General features: G+C 38.9%; 1 protein-coding gene and 1 pseudogene across 7 annotated transcripts in view; both read right to left on the bottom strand.

Annotated features, from left to right (window-relative positions):
- Positions 1-16,382, bottom strand: part of GABRG2 (gamma-aminobutyric acid type A receptor subunit gamma2) — a 116,953-nt gene that overhangs the window by 1,422 nt on the left and 99,149 nt on the right. For 4 of the 7 annotated variants that reach the window (XM_065936491.1, XM_065936504.1, XM_065936507.1 and 1 more), the window contains 3 exons: positions 8,650-8,802; positions 2,300-2,505; positions 257-280 (listed from right to left, as the gene is read on the bottom strand). In XM_065936491.1, coding sequence (XP_065792563.1) covers positions 257-280; positions 2,300-2,505; positions 8,650-8,802 — 383 coding nt within the window. Of the gene's footprint in view, positions 1-256; positions 281-1,404; positions 1,423-2,025; positions 2,038-2,295; positions 2,506-8,649; positions 8,803-16,382 lie in introns of all 7 variants that reach the window. The other 3 variants (XM_065936497.1, XM_065936521.1, XM_065936528.1) reach the window with 2 other exon arrangements.
- LOC136156571 (U4 spliceosomal RNA) lies at positions 15,486-15,559 on the bottom strand (annotated as a pseudogene).

Genomic DNA, 16,382 nt, shown 5'->3' with positions numbered 1-16,382 from the left:
AATGAGGCCCACTTCAGTAATGACACCTCATAGAGGTTAGAGATTTTTAATCTCATGTTAGGTCAAAACCTCTGAATTAATGTAGGGTTGCTGAATCAACTCTAACATTCTAAAGAACTTTTTCCATCTTAAATGTGTTATCTCTAGTAGAATGCTTAAATGTCTATTCATAAAAAATAAATAAAACACCATGTAAGCATTAATAGTTAAATCCAGCAGTTGCATGCAGTGAATTTCCATTCCAAAAACATTATACCTTGAAGGAAAACATCCGAAGAAGCTTTGGGTTTGTAGACAGAAAAGAGAATCGCATTTTTTTTTAAATTAAAAGAAGGAAAAAAAGAAAAAAAAAAGAGACAAAATAAGATAAATTAAAAATATATTTTGAAAACATAGCAAGTGAAATGAACTGAAATTATAAACACAGAAGGACAGTTTTGAACTTGGGATAAAGTATATGCCTAAAGCTGGAAAATGAAATTTTGGAGATTCCTAGTGAAATCTTTGATAAATTAATCTACAATGATCTAACTGCAAAATTCAGTACTGCCCACTTGTAAGGAAGCTTTGTTGCCTGTTTTCCCTGTATAGAAACGCTGGGTTTATTTTCTGATTATCATTAAGGAGGCCTTAACTAGGAGAGTCCTGACATAATGAACCCAAGAACATATTCAATGGGAAAGTGAAATTTTAGCTTCTCAGTCACAACTTAGGCTCTAGCTAGTTCTGATAAATCATCTCATTGGCTTAAAAGGGAAATGTGCATAGAGTTCTTGGGTAATTTGATCTTTGCAGTTTCTTCAATTCCCTTTCTCCTCTGTCAAGTTTTCTTTCTGCCATCCTCAGGACCAGGACCCTGGTCTAAGGAATCCAAGTGTTTTTATCTGCAACAAAATCCACTCTGCAATAGAAAGGGCCAAAGGGCTTTTGTCCACTGTCAGTCCTTACTCCCTTGTTACTACTGGCAGGTAATAATGCTGCATGGCGATAGAATCATCTTTTGGGGGGAAAATGAAATGGCAAGTGAAGAAAGGGGAGGGAACAAAAAACAACACAACAAGGAAAATAAACTAAGGATAGAAAAGATGCAAAGGGAAAGAGAGGCCATACAGAAAAAGAAGGGGCTGCATAAAGTGTAGTGACTATTTGGGAAATTGAAGATAAGCATTTATTTTGCATTAATCATTGAGAATAATGATGCATCTTTCTTTACCTGTTATAATGTTTTACAGTCAAATGACATGTGCCATTTGTCAAATTTCACCTGGGTTTCTGAAGATGCATGAGGATTCAGGCTAGAATCAGTGGTTATAATTCAGCTCCCCAAAGCCCATGGGTCAGAAAGCTAGCCACTGGCATGGCCCTCAGCCTTTAGAGCAGAAGACCAGGAAAGGCTGTAAATACAGGAGGGTGGGTGAGTTCCTTTGCCCCATTTTTGGAAAGAAATGGACCTTAACTTTCATCGGGCCTCCTGTGAACCAAACACTGGATTTAAGTGGGCAAATAGGTAGCTACATGCTCTTTTCAGCATCCATAATAGAAAAGTTACTTTAGGCTTTTATAAATGTGCTTCTTCAACTCTGTTTAAAGTTTGGTGGCAAGGTGAAATCATCTTACCTGTTTCCAAATCACTGAACTCAATCCAGGTTGGTAACTATATAAATCATCAACATCAGCCATCATCATCAATTATAAATGCCAGGTACTATTTAATGTCTTTTACATCCATTACCACATTTATTTCTCACAGCAGCCTCATAAGTTATATATAAAATAATACTCATTTATATATGAGAACATGGTAACACAGGGAGGCTAAAAATATATATTTTGAGTATAAAACCAACAGAAGTCTTCTGGCAATGCACACACACACATGCTCTAAATGATTTGCAAAAGTATGGTGATCTCTGAAACTTTAAGAACCTATGGCTTCCTATTGGAAAGCACTGGATGAAGGACTTAAAACATCAATAATTTTAAAATATTATAGTTAAGAATCAGACAGCTGAAAGTCAGTGAAACCTAAACTAACAGCTACTAAAAGATGAATGCAGTTTCCTGTCATGGTTATTCTCCCAGTGAAATGAAGAGAGCTACAGTCTGCCTCAGTGAATTCGGTCTCTCCCGAATTACTCATGAATCCTGGTAGCCTGGCCAAACTCACACGTGCTATCTTCACCTTGGGGCCCAGAGTGTGGATAACCCACAGATAGACCGAGCAAGGCCAAACCAAAACAAAACCAGATGATCTTTCTGCATAAAAATGTCACAGGGCCCAATGAGAAATGATACATACAGGGTTTTTCTTCTTTTTGTCTTTGTCCTTGCTTGGTTTCCGGTTGCTGACAAAATAATGCAGAGTGCCATACTCCACCAAAGCGGAGAAGACAAAGATGAAGCAAACAGACACAAAGAGATCCATCGCTGTGACGTAGGAGACCTTGGGGAGAGACTTCCTGGCGATGGTGCTGAGGGTAGTCATTGTCAGGACGGTGGTGATTCCTGGGGGAAGGCAGGATAAAACAGGTCCTGTGACCACACCAGAACACTGGATCACCGTCTCACTGGTGAGACTACATGTGTTTTGTGACTGCCGAGGGGTGGCCTCAGCTCTGGGAAAGGAGACTTGACTGGAATTCACTCACACTGTTCACAGATATGGACCTCCTGCCTACCATGTGTCATCTACCGTCTGTGCTGAGAACTGTGCTAAGAATGTGCCGACTTTGTGCTGAGAAATAAAACAGACAAGGTCTCTGCCCATATGTCCCTTATGTATGCCCATATGTATTTCAGTGAGAGACACCCCACCATGAATCAAGGAAGCAGAGAAGTAGAATGACAGATTATGGTATGCCCCGTGCAGAAGGACAGGGGCAGTGAGAACTTAGGTGGAAGGCCTGTTCGAGGAGGTGATATTTAAGGTGAAGCTTAAAAAATGAGAAGAAACCAACCTTCTGGCTGTTAACAATAAAGTAGCAAACAGTTGGACACAACTGAACGACTTGGCTGAACTGACTGAATTAATTAAAGAGAGGTTCTGAAGAAGGGAAATCTGATCTGCTTTTGAATTTTTAGAATACCTGGGATGGGCGGCCAAGTCACAGTGATGCTAGGTAAATAGAACTTACCTAGTTAAGTTATGCAGAGCCTGCCCAGGAGTTTGCATTTTATTCAAAGTGTAAGGAGAAGCCCTCTAAAGGTATTAAATAGAGGAGGTACTTCATGTGTGACTGACATGTTTTGATGTATAAATTCTTTAGAGACTACTATATGATGAAAATAGGCATCTCAGAAATGATATAACTAATATTTACTGAAAATGTCCTTGTTCCAGGCACTATGATAAGTATTTCATGTGCATTCTCTTTGAATCTTTACAGCAGATATTTTCATTTTGATTTTATAGTTGAGGAAAAGGAAGCCAAAAGACAAGCTCTGTGTCAGACAGTAAAGTAGTAGAAAGATGTGAGCACAGAAGTTAAATATCTGATTTCAAAACACTCCTTTTTCCCACTGTACAACAGTGCCCAAGAAAAATACTTCTCCCCAATAATTATTTAACAACAAAGTTAAGACAACCTATATGTATTCACAGCTGTGTTATTTATAACAAAGGCAACATGGATTCAGTATCTGAATAGGTTCTAGCTCCAGTTATAATAACTCAATTCACTTCAGTATTCTAGGTTTCAGTTCCTGCATCTGTTTGACTATCTTTTTGAAGACCCATCCATTTCTTATCATGCTATGATTTTAATTCAACATTTCTTATCATGACTGGATGCAACTTTTCTGTACTCCAAAAATGGTCTTCCCAAGTCTTTACCGTCTATAGCCTTGTGACTTAACATTTTTGTTGGAGGCAGGGGAGAGGGGAAGTTTCTGTCATCTAATGCTGTGTGTTCATTCTATTACCTGGGCCAAGATACTTCTAGGAGAGAGTCAATGTCTCTGCCTCAAACAGCAGTGCTAGGAAACTCAGAAGGAATCAGACACAAGACTCTTGAGGAGCAGGGGAAGGAAGCTACAGAGATTAAGAACAGTATCACCATACAGGAAAAGAGAAATAGGATTTTCTTTTCTCTTTACAACATGGGTACAGAATGCTCCAAAGATGGTTAGGGGGAGCCAGCCACTCTTGAAGAAAGGTTAAGCAAAGAAGCATGTTGACTTTTCTCTTCCTAATTGCTCTGGTTTTTTTCAGAGCCATTTTGAAGAGTTTAGGTACATTTCTACAAACACTTAGCTTAGTATCAGGTTTCTCTGATACATTGTGTGTCCCTGGTGGCTCAGACTGTAAGGCATCTGCCTACAATGCGGGAGACCCAGGTTCAATCCCTGGGTTGGGAAGATCTCCTGGAGAAGGAAATGGCAACCCATTCCAGTATCCTTGATTGGAAAATCCCATGGACGGAGGAGCCTGGTAGGCTACAGTTCATGGGGTCGCAGAGAGTCAGACCCGACTGAGCAACTTCACTTTCACTTTCTTTCATGAAATTCTAGAGAAGGGAAGGATCATTGTTGGTTAAAAGAACTTCACAGAAAGAAGTAGCCTTTAATAGAGGCCCTCCACAAGGAAACTGTAGTCATAAAGACTGAGGCCTCTCTTGTGTTCCATCATTAGTGATTATGGAGTAATTCATCTCTCTGTCTAGTCTACATACTTTGTGACAACAGACAAAACATGGATCTTGATGTCCATTGTAACCCCATAGTGAATATAGAGCAATATCTGTTGAATAAATATAAAACAATTTAAGAATAGTGTATACATGAAAGATCAAAGAGACTCAACCTACATATGAAAATAGGAATCCATATTGATGATTTGGGAGGATCATTTTAGTTGTACATAACAGTAGCTGACATTTAAGAATCTCTTCGTTTGACCAGCTACTATGTCAAGCATATGTATAATAATTCCAGAAAACCCTCAAAATTAGGTAATAAGCACTGTTATCCTTCTTTTTGCAAGTGAAAAACAAAAACAAAACTGAGCACATAAAGAGTAAACCAGTAAGAGAGAGAACCTACAAGCCCAGCAAGTCTGACTTTAAATGCAATATTCTAAACCACATTGTTGCATTTCCTCTCTATAAATAGGTCCATAATGTGCAGGATGAAGTACCACATTCTAAGGAGCTATTAGGGATTTAGCTATCCCAAATCCCTAATTTGGGATATGATGTGGATCTGTGAATCTTCCATGTTGTCATGATGGAAACATAAGAGTGGTCTAGCTTCTCAAGTACAAACTGGGGATGGTAGTGACTGCATAAGGTGCTCATGAAGATTAAATTTAATCATGAATATAGAGTGACAATTCCTAGTAAAGTCTCAATAAATATAAGGTGTTATTATCATTTACTTTAGAGAAGAAAGATCTGCTTCTCAAAGTAAAAAAAGCTTCACTTAGGTTTTCTATGTATTAATTCATATAGAAGTTCTTAATTATACCTAATCACAGCTGATATTTTTGTGGGATAATTTCAAAAATTAATTGGCACTTTTGGTCTTCACTCAGGCCTCAAACCAGAAATGACCTATGAGAAGTGAAAATGTCAGTATTCATAGCAGATATCATGGATAAGTTCACTTAAGAAAATTTGGCATGTCTGATATTATTAGGCTACATGGAAGTTCATCACAGGCATGTAAAAGAAGAATCTTGAAAAGTTCCATCAAGATATTTCCAGGTCTGCTTGGAGCCACAGAGAACAGTGAGGAACAGACAAGTAGTAATTCTAACTGATTCACCAACAACAAGAGAGCTTAATGTGTTTTGTTCGATGTGGTTTTTAAGTCCAGTTTTGCTAAGCAAAGAAACTAGACTTCTTTTACTTGAGATAGATGAAAAATATCCATAAGCTTTTTTCAGTTCCTTCAGTCTTGACATGAAGTAAGCTCTTTAGGCATGTTGCTTCACCCTCATAACTTGGGTGAAAAATGCCAAGAGGTATTTTCCTTGTTTAATCCATCATCCTTATACCATGATTAAACCTCACCAGCTACCACCTGTGTACTAAACTATACTCAAGTGTCATAACCTACAGAATGACCTCGAATGCTGTGATCTGCACTTAGAAAGCAGTCACTCTCTTAGCCACTTGGATATATTTATCTCACTCATCAAACACAGTGGCTCTCTGTTTTATGGCAATAAACTTTAAGTTCACAGGCATTGATGGTCAGCTGGTTCAACTCTTTATTATAAACATTGGAAAAGGTAATTGGACTCAATGATCTAGGTCAGTGTTCCTAAACCTAAGCCCAAATCTGATCACACCTTAGAATGACCTGAGGAATTGTTTTTTATCCTAAATTTTTTTTATCCTAAATTCCACCCCACCCCCACCCTACCATGTGCTCTCAAGAAATTAAATTAAGCATATCCTGGGGTTGGACAAAGGCAGTTGTACTTTTGAAGGCCCTCTATTGATTTAAATACACAGCTGAACTTAAGAAGCAGTGATCTAGAGACCTGAGACTGCAAAGCTAAAGTGGAGAAACTGGCTCAGCTCACCGCCCCACCTTCTCCCACAAGTGGCCCTTCAACAGGGCCTCACACCCAGAGCCAATCTAGGTCTCATCAGCCAAGGCACACATCTGCTGTCTGCTGGCAGTGGCCTTGGGAGTGCCACTGCTTCCTTAGCTCTAAAAATGTGATAATAAGCTTTGTTTCCATTACAACTTCTACATGCATATCTAAAGAGTAGGAAGAGCATGAGGACCACAGTGAGGATGACTGGCTATGAGTAAGAGGGGCACCTACCTGCTCTTGGCTCTGTCCCTCCTTCCTCAGCCTACTCACCTTCCTTTCTTCTCCCGCTATGGTCTCTTGCAGGTGAGCACTCATTGAACAAGTGGTTGGAAATGAGCTAGTACTAAAGCCTTAAGAGAGTTTTTAACCAGCAGGAACCTAGACTTCAAGAGAAGAGATTGATTTGAAATCTTTCCCTTAAGATATTTTTGGAATAGGTAGATTGGAATGCATCAGAGTGCTTGTTCCATCCACTCATAAATGCATACGTTACTTGAGTAATCACAGAGGTGCCTGCCGTGGATCAGGCCCTGTCCTGGGAGTGAAAAAGGCATTGACTGATACCCTGACGTGACAGACACAGAAAGCAAGTAATGTGGTGCATTCTACTCACAATGACAAGTAGTCGTCCTAAAGAGTAGCAACATATTTTGGGTTTGTCTTAGCATGTAGCATTAGACAAGATATTATAATTGTTAAATACAGCCTGTAACATAAAGTACTGCCTGTAACAGAAAAAATCAAAATAACCTTATTTTGAAACAGATGGGAGACTAAATTTGGTTTGGAGAAGAACAAATATGCAAATGATGTCTTTTTTTCCCAGTAATCATTGCTGCTCTCAGTTTTAATAACCTGGTGCAGATCACTTTGTCAGAAAATGACTATAATTGCTAGTATTTCTGAGGCCCTACTACGTTTTGTGCTCTTTGCATGGAGTACCTTATTTAACCTAATACAAACCCCAACAGTTAGATACAGGAAATGATACTTCACATGTGAGTAAAATGTGGTTTGTAAAGACTAAAGGATGTATCTAAGGCCATACCGTGTATGAGGGTTGAAATCCATTTGTTGGACTTCAAAATCATTATACTGCCTCTAGCCAAAGAGTAGACAGAAAACATGGTCCTAGTTGTCACACAGATGATGAAATAGGATAGCAGCCTCATAATTCATTTTTCAATAGTTTTAGTTAAGTCTTTAGGAAATATGTAGCCTGAGAATTCTATTCATGGACCTAGCCTCCAGTGTTCCTGTGAGTCTGTGGCTTTGTAATAATCTTTGAGTCCTCTTCCTTATGTGAGGAAAATGTGAAACTCCAAGACAGGTATCACCGACAAGAGATTGAGCAAATTGCAAATAATCCTTCGTAGGTAATTTTATTTTCTCCAAAATAATCTTTTCAACAGCTCTTCTGTAAAGAGCCAGTTATGTATGTGTATGCCTTCAAATGCCATCACCATAATTATGCATGTTGAAATTAATCAGTAGCGAGTGGTGTGCTAGTACATGCGTAACAACTGATTCCCTAGGAAAAAGGTGCCCCTTATTTTTTGTGTTTATCTATTTCCATGTGTTTACCTATTTCCATGTTCCAAGCTACCACTGAACACAGTGTTGGGAAAGGATAAATACAACCAATTCTAATGGGTATACAACTGCCCAGAGAGCAAAACAAACAAAAAATCTCCTAAAAAGAAGTTTTTTTTTTTAATATTTTTATCCCCAATTAATTTATCTAAAAGCTTACTAGACCTGGAGGTCTAGTAGCGAAGATCCCCTGGAAAAGGAAATGGCAATCCACTCCAGTATTCTTGCCTGGAGAAACCCATAAACAGAGGAGCCTGGCAGGTTATAGTCCATGGGGTCACAAAGAGTTGGACATGTCTGAGCAACTAACACTTTGAAAGCAAGGAGAGAATTTAGCAAAACAGAACTAAGAAGCTTTAAACACTGTTTTAATGTGCTAGTTTTAAATAAATGGCATTTCTATGTAATTACTAACTGAATTAAAAGCAAATCAACTTGGAAGGGGGAATAAAGATGAGTGTTGTTCAGTACTTACCTTGGGACACTACAACACAAGAACTGTCTCTCACCTAAAGAAGTTCTGGCTGGAACGGCATCCTTATTGATCCAGAAAGATACCCAGGATAGGACAACAATGAGTGTGCAGGGGATGTAGGTCTGGATGGTGAAGTAGCCCATTCTTCTGCTCAGGTCAAAATAGACAGTCATGACCACATAATCCCCTGGAACAGAACAAAGATGGACCATGAAGACCCTTAGCAAAACTAGAAAGCATCTGAAAATAAGTTGTCTATCAATCTCATGTGCACTTGAAAGTTTTAATCCACCTGCATTAAGAACAAAAACAACAAAAAGCAAAACCCAGCCTGTATTCACTGCTGTATTTAAAATGGATAACCAATACGGTCCTACTGTATAGCACTGGAACTTTGCTCAATCTTATGTGGCAGCCTGGATGGGAGGGGAGTTTGGGGAAAAAGAGATACATGTATACATATGACTGAGTCTCTTCCTTGTTCACCTGAAACTATCACATTATTAGTCGGCTATACCCCAATACAAAATAAAAAGTTATAAAAAATACCCAACCTGTACTGAATTCTGATCCTTTAAGAAGTAACATGACTACTAGATGAAATATCTTTGAGCATATTGTTCGTATTTTCTTCTTTCGGGTGATTTTTAATTTTGCCGTCCCCGCCTACTTAATGCACACAATGTAAAGTTTTTTTTTAATTTGGTGCAGAGGTAGGGGAATCTTTGTTTTTACCCTGTACTTCTCTTTCCTTCAATGGATTCTAAGATTTGTTACAATTTCCTCTTGTTCTCAGGGCCTTTCTCCATATAAACCAGAGAATCACCCTTGTGCTTAAAACTAATAGATGACTATTCACTCAGTTTATAACCAAATTCCTGTGCTGAGACATTTTCTCACGCTTCTGTTGAATCGAGGGGTTTTCCATAACAGCTGCTTCAGTCTGTAATTTATTGTTCATCCCTGTGGTTGTTTTTGTAACATCTGTCTCACTGTTAGCTTGTATCTCCATGAGTCCACAGACTGGGCTTACCCTAGCCCTTCCCTGCCCCTCACTACACTTAGCATCCCACTGGATTCCAGGCAGGCACTCAGCAACATTGGTGAGTACATGATTACATAAACAATGTATTTATATATTTAACTGTAGAGAAAGAAATCAGAAGTCAGGAAGTTGTATTTTGGAACCTTTTGGTTATAAAGGAATTTATGTAAATATTCCAGAGAGTAGAGTAATTAAGCAATCCAAGAATAACAATACAGCTATGCATGAGAACAATGTAATGTGACCCAGTCCCAAGTCTCTGTAATTTGTTAAGATCATGATACATGCATTGTTTTCACTTCCAAGCGAAATTTTTTGAAGTTTTAATTTTTGAAGTTAGAAAATATCCTAGACACACCCCAGTTACTATATGCTTCTTTATGGTGCATCCTGGTGTGCTGTATAGTACTTTACAGTACAAACTATGAAGTACTTGTATATACCAGATTGTACTCATAGCTCAGACTGATGTAAGAGAACATCACTTTCAAAGACTGCATCTGCTCTCTTAATGTGAGGCGACACATGAGACTACTTTTCAAATGTTGCTTCTTCCTTCCTTATAATTTGTCCTAAAATAAATGGACAGTGAAATCTAGATCATGAGTTTTTATTTTAATTACTTGACTTCATGTCTGTGTTTCTCTACTAACTTAGATGATTTAAATCTGATTTGAAAATAAGGCACTTTAGAAGCTTCATGCTTCTAAAGAGAAGACTGACTGAGCTGGGTGAGTTATTGCTACTTGGCCCACTCCTTCCTTCCCTCTCTCCAGCTTCACTCCACATTCTTCTAAGCTGCTGAGACAGAAGACCCTTCGCTGGGTACTCTTCGAGGGAGTGAAGCTTCTCTGCTAACCCTGGGGTATTTCCTAAGTTACTAAGTATTTCCTATTACTTCCTAACACTGCTTTTCGGTGGACTGACAGACTATCACTTGTCTGAGTCAGGCCTAGTTAAAGCAGTGACAGTGACCCAGATACTAATTATGGAATTAAACTCCTATTAGAACATACAGTTCCTTCTCTGAGAGCAGTAATTAGCCGTTATTTAGCAATTCTCTTTGAAACGTTAAAGGTAGGAATTTTCTTATTGATCATAGATAGATTTGTGTTAGTTCTCTGAGATGATGTTTCTCTGCATTGACTTATTTGGATTTAGGCTATTCAAAGTCATAGCATTTCATATATTTGTTTGGTCTCTGCTTTTGTTCTAATCTAGAATATTCTTCAATTACAGCCTGCCTCTATTTATTATAAAGATATTTAATTGGAGATTATCTCTATTAGTGTCTGTCTTTTTCTTTCATGTTTCTTGGACCACAATACCAGAGGCAAATGTAAGTTTATTATTCTACCTAAGAAACACAAAGAAAGAAAGGGTTTCTTTTTAAATAACCATATTCGGGGGCACTTTTTCTCCCTAATTTTTCAAGTCCTTGAGACTTCTCTGCATGCAAATTATATTTTAAATAAATCTAGACAATTTTAGTAACATCTTTTTACTGCTTATCTTGCAAGTAAATGAGAATCTACACATTGGCATTAATGATCTGACTCTTTTAAAGGTGAACTTTAATTTTGCCTCAAGTTAACAGATAATTATCTCAATTCAATTCTCCACTTCCCTTTAGGTCAGAATCTTGACTTCCCTAGCCTATTTATCTATCAATTCCTATTTTAAGGTAATAGCTTCTGAGCATCTTTCATCTTTGCCAACAAATCCGAAGCTTTTCTATCACTAGATTACGGATTCAAACTTGGGAACAGGCCATTTAAAAGCCAAGCAGCTTCACAGTGACAGCCTGACATCTGTCTTATCTCTAAGGCCACATCACTTTTTGTATTTTTAAAAACTCTCAGGATGAGAAGCCTATAAAATCAAATCCCCTGAAAGTGCCGCATCAGTGATTTCCCCAAGTCCAAAAATTTAAATGCCCACCAAGTCAAAGGTGGTTATTTCAGCCACTTCAAATTTATTCTATTGATTTATTCTAACATGATACTTAAAGCCATAGCATCTTAAAAAATTAGTTTGAGTCCCTGTTTTTTTCCTAATTAAGAAGGTAGAAGGAAATGGCAACCCACGCCAGTGTTCTTGCCTGGAGAATCCCAGGGACGGGGGAGCCTGGTGGGCTGCCGTCTATGGGGTCGCACAGAGTCAGACACGACTGAAGCGACTTAGCAGCAGCAGCAGCAGACACAGGCTATGATTAAGAAGACATATCATTTGAATAACACCCATTAATGCCCATTATTTTTTGTAAGATTCTTATGTCTAGTTTTAGGAAGACAGCAATGTCAGTGAATAATAGACTTCAAAAATTATTTTTTTTAGTTGTCTGTCACATTAACAATTTGAAAGCTTTAAAATTCCAATTTTTTGGAGTGTATAGGCTCTTACACATGAAACTACCTCCTTGTCAAAACTTGATTCCATGATAAGACATCTGCTCCTCCTGAACGCCGGAAATAATAAAACTGTTTTCAAGTAATGAGGGCCTACTATGTGCAGACACTGGGCTGAATAGTTCGAATATATTTTCTTTAAAGCTCCTAAACATTTTGTCAAAGTGGTGAAAAAAACCTAAGATTTCACCTGGTTCCTCTCCCATGATTCTTACTCCACTTAAATATAGTTGAATAGAGTATATATTACTCTACTGGATTAATTTTGAAAGGATAATTAGTGTTGATATACTCTACTTTCCTCTCTCTAGTGTCTTTTTTGTCAATAAATATTTTTAACCACTTTTATGCAAAGAGCACTAAATTAGGTAACATGGAAACTATGATCTATAAAGCCTCACAGACTGATTCTAAATTAAATGAATTAAATGAGAACAATATTATTTCATCTCTTCTACAACTCAGAGAGACTGGTGTTGAGACAATGCAGTGAATTTTCCTTTATCACTCCTTGTTAAACACTTGAATCTGAGGCCTGGTTCCACAGGGCTGGTGTTGACCACAGGAAGGTAGGAGAGTTCACTGACTGCAAATTCATTTGGGGAAAAGGGTTCTCTGAAATTAGATCTATACCTCACCTAACACACAAAAGTAAATTTGAGATGTATTGAAGATTCAGGTTTAAGCATGATTATAAATATCACCCAAGAAAGAAATGTAAGAGAACACCATAATCCTAGTGTGGAAGATGCTTTGTCAAAGCACAACATAAAATACAGAAAGCATAAAGGAGAAAAAAATTATGCGTATATCATGTTTAGAACTGTATTGTACTTCTTTAAATAATTTTGAAAAGCAAAATGCTGCATTTGAATAAATCAAAGGCTAATATCACTGATATGTAAGTAATTCTCATTAATTATTGAGAGACCCACATTTTTAACTGGGCTGAAAAAATGAATGAACAATTCATAGACACTAAATATAAAGAAAGATTCTCAACTTCATTAGTGAACAGTGAAATGCAAAGTAAAATAATAGTATTTCCTTTTTAGCCTATAATATTGGGAAAAAATAAACTGGTAATTTCCAGTACCACAAAATGTGGATGAAGAGCAAAGCTATATACTCTTGGTAGGGGTGTACACTGATGTAAACTGAAAGGTAACCTGGAAGCATATAAAATGCATTTTACTTCTCTGTATTTGGAATAAGCACTATAGAAAAAATGGTTTTTAAATATTGCCTTTCGTTCGGCACCAAGTTTTTTTTTTCAAGGTTTGCTCTGTGCCCAGAAGTATGAATAGAATTCCCAGCCCTTGGGCAGAATCCCAGTCCCTGAGTGTATGTGCCTAGTGGAATAGAGCATAGTGGAAGAGAAAAAACTTTCAAATTTAATCATGCTGCTTACTTCTATGCTGCTGCTAAGTCGCTTCAGTCGTGTCGAACTCTGTGCGACCCCATAGATGGCAGCCCACCAGGCTCCCTCGTCCCTGGGATTCTCCAGGCAAGAACACTGGAGTGGGTTGCCATTTCCTTCTCCAGTGCATGAAAGGGAAAAGTGAAAGTGAAGTTGCTCAGTCATGTCCGACTCTTAGCGACCCCACGGGCTGCAGCCTATCAGGCTCCTCCTCCACCTCCTCTTTTCCAGATAAGAGTAATGGAGTGGGATGCCATTGCCTTCTTCCTACTTCGATGCATGCCACCCCTAAGTATTCTGCATCCATCACTCGCCCACCATTCCTAGGCATGGCTTAGGCCTGCAACTCTTCTGAAATTACACTCAACATTTTTCCAGCAGCTAGGTCCTTGGAGGTCAAGGGAGGGCAAGACAACTAAGCTGTAACCCTTGCCATCAGGCAGTCCTCTGGCTAAGAACAACATAGGAATACAGCATCACTGCTCCACGGCATGCGGTGTCTCCTGCATGGGCAGGCGGATTCTTTACCACTGCACCACCGGGGAAGCGCTACCCCATGGCCCAAAGACTAGATAAAACATAGCTGTTAGTTTGTCTTACACACCCTGATTAGATGAAGTTTCTGGCAAGCATATTTCTAAAAGTTCTGCTTAAGTAATGTTAATCTTTACAAACCTTAAAGAGATCCATTCTCTTCACAGATAGTCCAAACTCCTTAGAATGGCCTGAAAGGCTATCTGTAATTTGAATTTAATCTAGGTTTCTCTCCCTCATCATTCATGTTCCCAAGGCCCTAAACAAAATAAATAATTTCATTTCACACTTCTATGATTTTCCTGTCTTTATTCTTCCTGACATCATATCTCTCCCAGATTCCTGCTGCTGCTAAGTCGCTTCAGTCATGTCCTACTCTGTGTGACCCCATAGACGGCAGCCCACCAGGCTCCTCCATCCCTGGAATTCTCCAGGCAAGAATACTGGAGTGGGTTGCCACTTCCTTCTCCAATGCATGCATGCCTGCTAAGTCACTTCAGTTGTGCCCGACTCTGTGTGACCGCACAGGACTCTCAGGCAAGAATACTGGAGTGGGTTGCCATTTTCTTCTCCACCCAGATTCCTAGCTTATCTCTTTAATCCTTTTTACTCATTCCAGCCTTCCAACCACCCCCAGCACACACTGTACACACATCCCATACTGTGACTAGACCTGTGCTAGGTGGTAGCAATCTTAAGTAAAATTTAAAATTAAATTTTAAACTCCATTCCCTCAGTTGATCAAGCCAATATTTCAAGTGTTTTAATGTTTATTTAGAGCTAGTGAGTACTATGGGCTTTCCTAGCAGTTCAGATGGTAAAGAATCTGCCTGTAATGCAGGAGACCTGGATTCAACCTCTGGGTCGGTAAGATCCTCTGGAGAAGGGAATGGCAACCCACTCCAGTATTCTTGCCTGGAGAATCTCGTAGACAGAGGAGCCTGGTGGGCTATAGTCACAAAGAGTCAGACACCAGTGAGGGACTAATAGTTTCAGTGAGTACTGTATTAGAAGAGATTATAAAAGTTACTAAATGATAGAAAGCTCAATTAGATAGTGCTGGTCTAAGCTAATCTTTCTAGAAGGCATTTATGCTCATGCCATTCCCTTCCAAGTTTTTCGGAATAAAATCCATACTACTCAACACATGATTCTAGTCTACTTTGCCCTGATCCACAATGAACCATCCCAGTTATATCTCCCACTATTCATAATCTCTCCATTTTATGCCCACCCAACCTGATATACCTTCTGCACTTCCAAGGGATACTGTTCATTCTTTTGTTCCCATTTGCCTATGTTGTCTTCAATTTCTGAAACACTCTCCACATCTCCAATCATATGATTCACGTATATCTCCAGACCCTTTCATTGTTGCTCATTGATGTTAAAAGCTAAATTAAAAGTTTCTAGCTTGTCCTGTAGGAGTTCTTATGGCATTTCCCTGACTACCCTCCAGCTTCATCTTTTTTTCAATTAGCAATAATCGCGCCTCGGATAAACCTCATTGGCTACGATACTGCCACTGCGCAAAGCTCAGCTTCATCTTAAATAGTATTTCTTTACACTCCAGCTGGAGTTCTTACAGTTCCTGCTACCTCTCACCAGGTGGCGCAGTGGTAAAGAATCCACCTGCCAACGCAGGAGACAGAAGCACGAGAGACAGCGTTCGATGCCTGGATCAGGAAGATCCCCTGGAGCAGGAAATGGCAACTGGCTCCAGTATTCTTGCCTGGAAAATCCCATGGACAGAGGAGCCTGCTGGGCTGCAGTCCATGGGGTCACAAAGGGTCAGACACAACTGAGCGACTGAGCACACACACACAACCTCTTACCCCAGAGTCTTCTCACATGCTGGCTCCCTCAGCTCAGAGTCTAATATCTCCATCTCTACTTAACTCCATTCTTTCTTCACGTGTAAATTAATGTATCCCATCATCCGAGAAGCCCTTAGTAGGTCAGATGTTCTCAGTAAGATCTCACAGCACCATAGGACTCTCATAGTGCTGATCTTGCTAGGAAGTATGTGATTGGTGTGAATATTGAATTACACTCTAGATTATAATTAATCCATGCACTCATGAAGTAACTGTTGCTATTACTCTTCAGTATCTAGTACAGTACTGGTACACACAGAAGGAATCCAACAATTATTTGTCAAATGAATAAATGTTTTAGCTCATACAGCCATGAAAAATATTGTGGGTGAACTATACACCCAAAGCATTAAGACCAGGGCAGAAATCAAGGTGGACTTTTAAAATACTAAATTTTACCTTAGCAATTATTGCTTCTGGAGATACTTCTTTCTGGATACTCTAGTGAACTTAATCTCCAGCAATGTAGATATAAGGTCACAG

The sequence above is a fragment of the Muntiacus reevesi genome, chromosome 1, assembly GCF_963930625.1.
Source record: "Muntiacus reevesi chromosome 1, mMunRee1.1, whole genome shotgun sequence".
Lineage (NCBI taxonomy): Eukaryota > Metazoa > Chordata > Mammalia > Artiodactyla > Cervidae > Muntiacus > Muntiacus reevesi.
The sequence above is the reverse complement of the archived record's forward strand: the minus strand, read 5'-3'. Positions and strand labels throughout refer to the sequence as shown.